Source organism: Rhyacophila brunnea, unplaced genomic scaffold, assembly GCF_057557595.1.
Source record: "Rhyacophila brunnea isolate RB1 unplaced genomic scaffold, BYU_Rbru_1.0 scaffold_24, whole genome shotgun sequence".
Lineage (NCBI taxonomy): Eukaryota > Metazoa > Arthropoda > Insecta > Trichoptera > Rhyacophilidae > Rhyacophila > Rhyacophila brunnea.
Window position 1 is genome coordinate 21,860,138 of NW_028232904.1, and position 9,772 is coordinate 21,869,909.

Sequence of the window (9,772 nt, forward strand, 5' to 3'; positions counted from 1 at the left end):
TTTTAAAACCTACTGTTATGATTTATATAATGTCAGAAACGACGAAGCTAATTCTATTTCGTCCACTGCATCATTCATGGTACCATCTTTGGAAAGTCGACGTTATCTTTCTGATCAGTATTTTCTTTACAAAATTATAAATGGTTTTGTTGACTCGCGAAACCTACTCGAAAGAGTGGGTTTCCACTGTCCATCAAGACTTACGCGAAACCAACCTTTGCACTTTGTTAGTCGTAGTGATTCAAATTATGCACAAAACTCCTTTATTCGGCGCTCTTCTTTTAATTACAATAATATGTCCTTCTCCACCGTTGATCCTTTCAATAATACACATGTTTCGTTTTAACGCGCTATCTCCAAAATTTTGTATAACGGATATTATCCAAATTTAAAATGTATGTATGTATATAAATATATAATATAACTTTTTTTGTTTATAATTATTCCTCATTTTTCATATGTACTCAATTTTGTTATATTTATGATCTTCTTACTTTCTCACTTTTTATGCTTAATAGGCTTAACTATATTATAATTTATACATGGAAACTTTGTGGGTTGCAATATAATTTCACTATTCTTTTTTAAACATATTTTTGTATTAAAAATGTAACTGTTTGTTTCCTTAAGGCTATACCTCAGCTAGGGCATGGTCTAAAAAGATCGTGACTAGGCGATACGCGGATTGCGGGTCGCGGGTGCAAATGACGCGAAGGCGAACGAAATATAATTTGTCATAAAAATTCAACATGCGTCCTTTTTATGTTACGTTTATTATTATATTCGTAATAATATTAGTATATTCATTGTCATGTTTTCTTTTTCAAGTGCATGCGGAACGTTTTTAAGTCATCTTTACACGATTAAAGAATATATTCATCCGACTCCATCACAAAAGAAATTGACGTGCGAACAGGTCGATTATCCCTCTCCGAATGGCAACGCGCCTCAACGCGGCCGAAATTTCGTTCCACATAGTGTTGAAAATTATTTGCCGTTTCACTTATGTACGCTCTTAATAAATAAATATAATGTAAACTCCACTTTCATTGTCACTATGGTATCCCTTCAGTCGTTTATTTTGGTCATTTTGGATATGGATATTATTGGACCATAAGAGGGTAGAAACAAATCCCTCGTTGAGTTGAAATTTATATTATTTTAAAATTAATTTGGTGTAGGTATAAGAGTACATATACGAATGATTTTAGGGAACTGTTTGAATAACAAGGGGAGGACATCACTAATTTTAACTTCCCACTGGTTGCTTTGTAACTACAACCAAAATTACAAAATATTATTTTGTTGGGGGGCGCGAAAAGTAAATAAATATTAAGAGTTAGGTACCCACCTATCCAAATAATATATTGTGGAATATTCCCGATATGCGGGATTCCCATGATCAGAGTCGATATTGGAAGGAATCAATCAAAAATCTATGGACTTTTATGTTCAACGCCATTCATTGCCCATGGTTCATTAACCCTCGATTTTGTTTTTGATTTTTCTGGTCGACTATCAGATTTAGAAATGGTTTTTGTCTCTCTAAGGGCGTGGGAAAACAGCTTCATAGCCTATTACAAAACATTTCCAAGCATAACGTAGGGTTTTCTAGTAAATAGTAATGCTAAGTATTTATTCCTTCCAATAGGCTCTACATAGAAGTTAATGGCCCCACTAAACCACTCATTCTTCTTCTTCGGCCATATTCGCCCTTTAGTTGGAGCATATGGACACTAGGCGGCGCCTCCAAGAATCCCTGTCGTGTGTCGCTAGCCAGTCTTCTTGCATCATTCCAGGTCATACAGCCAGCCAGCATCACGTAGCTCCGCCATAAACACTATATATCAGGGTTGGTAAACCTTTTTACGTACACGTGCCAAAATTTCTCAAATATTATTTTTCGACTGTCTCACGTGCCGAATAGTTTTTCATGGAGAAAAATGGTTTTTAAGAATTCCATTAAAAATATGATGTTATAGAATTTCTAGATATTATAGAACTTAGCGCACATATAGCTTTATCCCTTTTTTCAATTACGCCATACATTTCGGTACACTAATTTTGAAACTGTCTGCAAGAATTACTATTACAAGCTCCACCAAGCTTATGTTTCTTATTTTGGTAAAATCATTTTTGTTGGCATAAACTATTTTTATGTTAATGTATTTGGTACTTAATTTGATTCTTTCCACACAAATTGACACCAGAATTGCCCCGATCAGATCAGGTATTCTCTCGCAACAGTGGTCTCAAGTATTTTAAATCGATCAAAATCAAAGATTCGCGGCGCGGCTCCCTCCGCCACCTGATGAGGTTAGTGCGATAATATTATAAATGATACATAAAGCCTAAGAACCGACCTATACAACTATATATTTATATTAAACGTATTCTCCAAGAGTATTTACCTGCTATTTTTTACACAATGCGATCTGTCATTTATTGTTATTTTACGTATTTTATTTTCTTCAAAATAAAACTTTTGCGTGCCATGCAAAATCATCTCGCATGCTACTCGTGGCACGGGTGCCATAGATTCGCCACCACTGCTATATATAGTATTTAGGCGACCTTCCAGGAAGCCGGAATCCGATTGGCTTGAATAACAGTCAAGTCAAGTTGAGGTTCTCTTCAGGCATCCGCAGCACGTGGCCGAGCCAAGTCCAACGTAGCCTCTTAACTGTTGTGATGATAGGCTGCTTGGTGCGTTCTCTTATCAGAATTCTCTTCGTTACTCATAAAGTCATACCACCCGCACCCCACACCTAGTATCCGTCGCCAGTGACGTCCCTAGACAAAATGCCGCCCCTAAGCAGCGCCAAAATGCCGCCCCATTTTTTATACAGTAGGTATTATTTATCATCCTTTCCTGATTCAAATATCTAAGAAATGTGTTGTATGGATACATTACTCACAAAATATATACTTACCACTAAATCTAATTTAAATGGAATACTTCAATAGACAATATTGCGTGTCCACGGTTTCAGATACATTTAAATATACACCTGACAACTTTGAAAACTCGCGAATGACTGGAAAAAATATTTGGATAAATTAATGTCAATATGTACCTACCTATAATTCAAACATGCACGTGTCATTGCTAGCCATCAAGGATGTGACGTCCAAGGACAATGGAAGTAAACTAGACATCGCGAACCCGACAAAAAAAATCAGGTCTGTTAAACCTTTTATGTGCTAATTAATAAGTACTTTTTTTCCAACCAATGAGCTCAATCTTTTATTGGAAAGATATTTCCGTTATTACTAAGTTTAGACACCTATTTCTATATAAGTATACCTAATGATTCTCTTTGATTCGCCGCCCTTCGAGTAACTGCCGCCCCCAAGCGACGCTCAATCTGTCTACCCCCACGGGACGTCACTGTCCGTCGCACACATCTGTTTTCGAAACTCAATAGGTATACGGTTGCTCTGAGTCTTCACATCTGGTACCTATTACTCGGGTGATGTTTGGACCATGGCCCCCACATCCTGTCGCGTTCCCCAGGCCAGGATATATGACGCCCCCCCCGCCTATCGCTAAGGTTAAGGCCAGTGTGATTTTCGACAATAGTGTTCCTCAAATGGTTTCCGCGGATTCCCAGAGTTAATGTGAAGACTTAAAATAATGGTATTTTATTTTAAAATTGGTACTTTAAAACGAATAATATCATAAATCAATTTATTTTGAACAGCGTGTGGTGTTGATGGGCTCAGAATCAATTTATTTTAAATTCATTCATATTATAGTATTTATTATAATATTAGAGTATTTAATATTATAAAATTTTTGTATTATTTATTATTTTTGAGAATTCAAAATAGTGTTTGGCAACATTATTAAACTTCATCAACTGACAGCTAACCTAAAATTTATAATGTCAAAAGATGATTTGACAGTGATGTAATAAAGTGACTATATCAACTGTCACTGAAAAGTAATCCAAGATGACGATCAGCGAGTACATATCGACGCTCAGTGATAATCCCTATTTTGGGGCCGGTTTCGGCTTGTTCGGGCTGGGAGCTGGCGCTGCAGTTCTGCGGAAGGGTTTGCAAGGAGTTTTGATCGTCCTACGGAGACACTGCATGATTACTCTTGAAGTTCCATGCAGAGACAAATCCTATCAATGGCTGCTGCAGTGGATGACCATCAAAGGCGCCAAACAGACACAGCATTTAAGTGTTGAAACTTCGTTCACTCTCAAAGAGACTGGACATGTTAGTACGAAATATGATTTTATACCAAGCATTGGGACGCATTTTTTCAGGTGAATAAACCTATTTGAAACAATTAGCATATACGGGTTGATCAGTTAAGCTGTCTTAGTGATTGCATTACCAATCATGGTGTAATCAACAGTTTTATGAAGTTATTTGAAATGCCAGTACATTTCAACATACAGAAACTTCACTATTGTTATATTATCTTCAACGGTGTAGCTACGGACAGTGGCGGCTCTTCTATAGGGCCTACAGAAGACGGGAATGTTGTGATTCGGCACTGACGACTGGATGCCAGGACTGCACGACAGAATGAATTAAATGTGAGATGAAATTTACATAATATGTATTTCATATATTATATGTCACGTCTTGAACCAACAACTAGACAAGCAAGTCTAATATAAAATGTCCCCATATAATAAAGCAAGGTCTATGATTGTTGCAAAGACTGGTGTCAATGGTGTACTTTCACATTTCAATATTCCAAATAAAAACTTTCAATGTTTACTGCTCGTTGATTTCGTAGACTTATTGTCCAGGTTTTCAAGGTATAAGTGAGCATAAAATTTATAACTGTCTATCAAATATGTTGCAATTACAAATTATTATTGTATTCTAGATATAAAGACACATGGATTCGTGTAGAACGAACACGGGAGCAGCACACTCTGGATCTTCACATGGGAGTGCCGTGGGAGACGGTCACACTCACGGCGATAGGATGGGACAAGTCTATTTATTTTGGCATTCTTGAAGAAGGTATGCATTTTCTCAATCACAATTTTTTAAAATAATATGTTACTATAGGTATACATGCAACTGAATCAAAAACATTGATGAAAATATTTTCCACTAGATGCAACGTAAATATATGAAAGTGAAGCTAGAAAAAAGATTCATTGGCTAATGTTGAAAATAGCTACAAGTCATTTTGTACTATCACAAGATTTACCATTATTTTCTAATTTTTCCAGGTACCATCTATTCCCAAAGATTTTTTATTCTTGGATCAAAAATGTCATAATTTTACTAATATTCTGTCACTTAAAATTTATAGCACGGCAAATGGCACTAAAGCAACATGAAGGCAAAACGATAATGTACACAGCGATGGGCAGCGAGTGGAGACCATTTGGACACCCTCGGCGTAGACGGCCTATCGACAGTGTGGTGCTCGATAACGGAGTTGCTGAAAGGATCTTGGCAGACTGTAAAGAGTTCATTAACAATCCTACATGGTACACCGATCGAGGAATACCATATAGAAGAGGTGTGTAAACAATAATTTTGACTCATTAGATATTTCTAATATTACGTGTTGTTTGGTTGATAGAGCAGCTGCCTCTGAAGTCGTGGGTTACAGATTCGACACTGTAGCTAGGCATAACAAAATGGATGTTGTGTTTCAACAGTGTGTTTGATCCAGTCCATTGGATTGGGCAAATGGTTTACAACCATTGGTTGTAAAAAGTCTATTAATATATCCTCCATTGATAGGATGTCCGACTTAGGAGTGAATGTAGTAATTTACTTTTATACTTTAATTCATGTCTATTATTATCGTCATGGTTGCTAAAACCCTAGAACTTTTTTTGTGGATTACCCAAAATCTATTTGTAAATGACAGTAGACATAGAGCTCAACGTTTGTGTATATGGCAAAAGCATATTTAGACAATTAAAACATTAACTTTCTAGGTTATCTCCTTCATGGTCCTCCAGGATGTGGAAAGTCGTCTTTCATAACAGCTTTGGCTGGGGAACTGGAGTTTGCCATTTGCGTGCTCAACCTTTCAGAGCGAGGACTTACAGATGACAGACTTAACCACCTCATGAGGTAATAAGATTATATATATAACCAATTCTTAAAATTTATATTGAGCTATAAAAACAGTCAATGGAGACAACTTTAAACTTGATGACTTAATAGTATAATTTTCTTTTAGTGTGGCACCACAACAATCGATAATCCTCCTCGAAGACATAGACGCAGCGTTCTTGTCCCGCGAGGATACTTCCCAACAGAAATCGGCTTTCGAGGGCTTGAATCGAGTGACGTTTAGCGGCCTCCTTAACTGTCTCGACGGAGTGGCCTCCACGGAAGCCAGGATGGTCTTCATGACTACCAATTACCTCGAGAGGTCAGTACTTCAATTGGTTTACTAAAATACTGCCAGATATAGCCTCCAATGTGTCAATAATTAAATTTTATTCTAAAATACAATACAGAAACAAGTTTATAAACACTTACCCAACTACATAATTAATAGAAGTTTACGAATATAATACCAACCTTCAATGTTTATAATAATAGTAAGTTATTGAATTATATTTGGGGTACATTTTATGTTACTGATGTATTGTTGTGATTGAGATTTCAATTAACTAAATCATGTCCATTAAAATTGTTGCCGTTTACCGTTGGAATAAAAAAATTCACTCGAATTCGCACAAATGCCAATAGGCTCATTTTGGTTAAAAAACTAAAATGCAGCATTCCTTCCGTATCTGTCATTGGACAACAAGGTTTGAATCGTCCTAGACCACATATTGTGTAGCCACAGTCTATGACATGAATAGATGAAGATGGACATTTTATTACCAATACAGATACCTTTCAAGCCGACCAACTGACAAGAATTGACTTCAAAAAAATTGTACTAATTCTCGTTATCAGCGACACAGATTAACATTAGCAAGAATGGCAAAGTTCGCATTTAAACCACACATGAATTGTAATATATAGCCCGATGAAGCACAAATCTTGCTGTGATTAGAGAAGGAGATGTCAGTGTCAGTTATATCTGACTAACCTTTAATATATCTTTATAGATTGGATCCAGCGTTAATTCGACCAGGCCGAGTGGATCTGAGAGAACACGTTGGCCACTGCTCTCCCCATCAACTCAAAATGATGTTCTTGAGATTCTACCGAGGTCAGAATGCAGAAGACGAGGCGCAAAAATTCGTTGATAAGTGAGTTAGAATTTTTATATTTTTACTTTCGATGTGACTTTTTTTTAGTGAAATCAAAAAACCTCGAATTCTGCCATTATATATAACAATATTTTCTATGCTTCTGATTTTGTCATATTTTCATTCCAGGATTATTGCTTTCAAGAGACCGCTGAGTCCAGCACAAGTTCAAGGTTACTTCATGTTCCACAAGAATGCACCGATGGAAGAAGTCGTCACAAATGTCTCAAAACTCTGGGAACTTACTTAGTTGTGGATACTGATAATTTTTTACTTGTTGTTACTTACTGGACAATGTAAATAATATTGAACACTTTGCAGTTTAAAGTCAAACTGAAACACAGTGAAACTGGCATATTCTACTGTCTATTTTGACATAGAAGACATCTTTTAAAATCATATGGGCTGTCACTGGCGCCGGCGCAACGTCAATGAATTATAAGAAATTTCAAACAGTGAAAAAATCAAATTATAGTAACAAACCAAACACCAGTCGGAAGACAAAGAACATTTTGTGTGATCATAAAATGTTAATTTCTAGGATGAGAATACTTATTTCCTATAGATTGTTTAGACTAAGCTCTCAGAGATACCTCAAGTTCTTACCTTTATGGCATGTGGGTTTTTAACATACTCTTTTTGTTATTATCTTATTTAATGTTTTTTTTAAATAATTCCGGTGGTATTAAATTTGGCAAGTGAATAATACTAATAAACTACAGTGGTAAGGGTTGGTGGTAGGCTGTTAATATCTGACGTATATAGGGCACCCTCCACCTTGTTAGTGATACTCGTTTGTTTTCATTGAACTAAGAATACAAATTGCAGATTGTGCTGGTTAGTTTTTAAAAATCAATTAAACCCTGCCTAAACAAAATCATAACAGTTTATGTATGTTATGGATGATCTGACAAAAATAGTGCACACTTTTTCAGTCATACCTATTTGTTTTCATTGAATTTAGAATACATATTACAGATGGTGTTAATTGTTTTTTTTTTTAAATCCATTAAGTCCTGATAAAAATTATTCATCTATCTATTAAATACCTAAAATTATGTATGATTTAAGGGGGTACATGCTCAGCGTAGGTCAAAATGGAGCTTTTGTTCTATTTTCAAAGCATGATCCTGGACATACCTTAAATGTTGTAGATAATCTATTTATATAATTTTCAAGCCTTATTATCCTTTATATTTATTTTAAACATTTGATGACTGCATAAAGTATTTTTATTACATAAAATAGTATTCTTTTAAACCTCTCGCTCTAATGTTTTAGAATATAGTCATATTTCATTACATAAATGTGCAGTGGTGTTAAGATTTTCTACATTTATTAATTTTTAAACGCATTTATAAAACCATCAGTATAATTTATATCGCCATTATTATAGTGAAATATTTACGATAAAAATAAAATTGATAATCTCTGTGATCCCAAATTTGACAAGAATTGGACATTTTATTATTCAAAAAATGGGCAAGATTAACACATTTGAAGATAATTCTAAAGATATTAATTATAAGCTATGTCTTTGACCATTCAAGTGTAATAAACATCCTACGAATAATGATTGCTTTATAATAATTATTGACCTAAGAATAAGGTAGTGTTTTTTTTAAATACGCCAATTCTTTTGACATTCCCCAGTGGTTAAGCTACAACATATGGCCGTAGCCATAAATTGACAAACCATAATTGAAGTAGGGAGTAAAATGATGTTAAAATAAATATAACGAATAATAAGGCTTCAAAATTATATAAATAGATTATCTACAACGTTTAAGGTATGTCCAGGATCATGCTTTGAAAATAGAAAAAAAGCTCCATTTTGACCAACGCTGAGCACGTCCGCCCTTAATGGTATAATTTTAGATATTTTATAGATTGACAAATATTTTTTGACCATTATTTATTATGGCTTGGTTTATGCAGGGTTTAATTGAATTTTAAAAACTAACCAACTCCATCTGTAAATTTTAATCTTCGTTCAATGAAAATGAATATGTATGACTGACAAAGTTTAGCATGCACTATTTATGTCGGATTTTAACAGTCTACCTCCACCCTTAGCCACTGCATTATGTGCTATACCAAAAGTCTCCCTGTAGAAAGACAGGTATAATAAATAGCTGTTGAATGTTAAAATTCTCCACAAAAAAACATTACCCTTGTGAAATATTAATGTTTGTATTTGTGGACTATGTGAAGAATAAAATACACGTCAATATTGGAGGATTCAACAGACTGTAAAGTGTGGATATATATTAATAATCATGTAATTTATTATTTAGGTCTAGGTATTAGTTGTATCACTGTAAATATAATATTACATACAAAGAACATGTTTGTATTATTTTTTTAAATAATATTTGCCCTTTTATGGTGACTACATTGTGTACCAACATAATTTGTCTGCTGGGGTCTTAAAAGCGACCTGCTTTCATATCGCCCCTTCTCCTCTAAATGAGGATCCATTACTCCCTCCAATTCTGTTAAAGAACTTTACGATTTGCAAGTTTTAACTCTACTCTACCAATCAAATTTGGGAAAGCACC

General features: G+C 34.9%; 1 protein-coding gene across 1 annotated transcript; it reads left to right on the forward strand.

The window, feature by feature from the left end:
• Positions 1 to 3,813: 3,813 nt before the first annotated feature.
• Positions 3,814 to 8,298, forward strand: Bcs1 (mitochondrial chaperone BCS1). The gene is made up of 7 exons (XM_085951124.1): positions 3,814 to 4,280; positions 4,856 to 4,995; positions 5,294 to 5,506; positions 5,934 to 6,072; positions 6,182 to 6,376; positions 7,068 to 7,211; positions 7,341 to 8,298. The coding sequence occupies exons 1-7, from the start codon at positions 3,958 to 3,960 to the stop codon at positions 7,459 to 7,461; spliced, it is 1,275 nt and encodes a 424-aa protein (XP_085807250.1). The 5' UTR covers positions 3,814 to 3,957; the 3' UTR covers positions 7,462 to 8,298.
• The last annotated feature ends 1,474 nt before the right edge of the window (positions 8,299 to 9,772 follow it).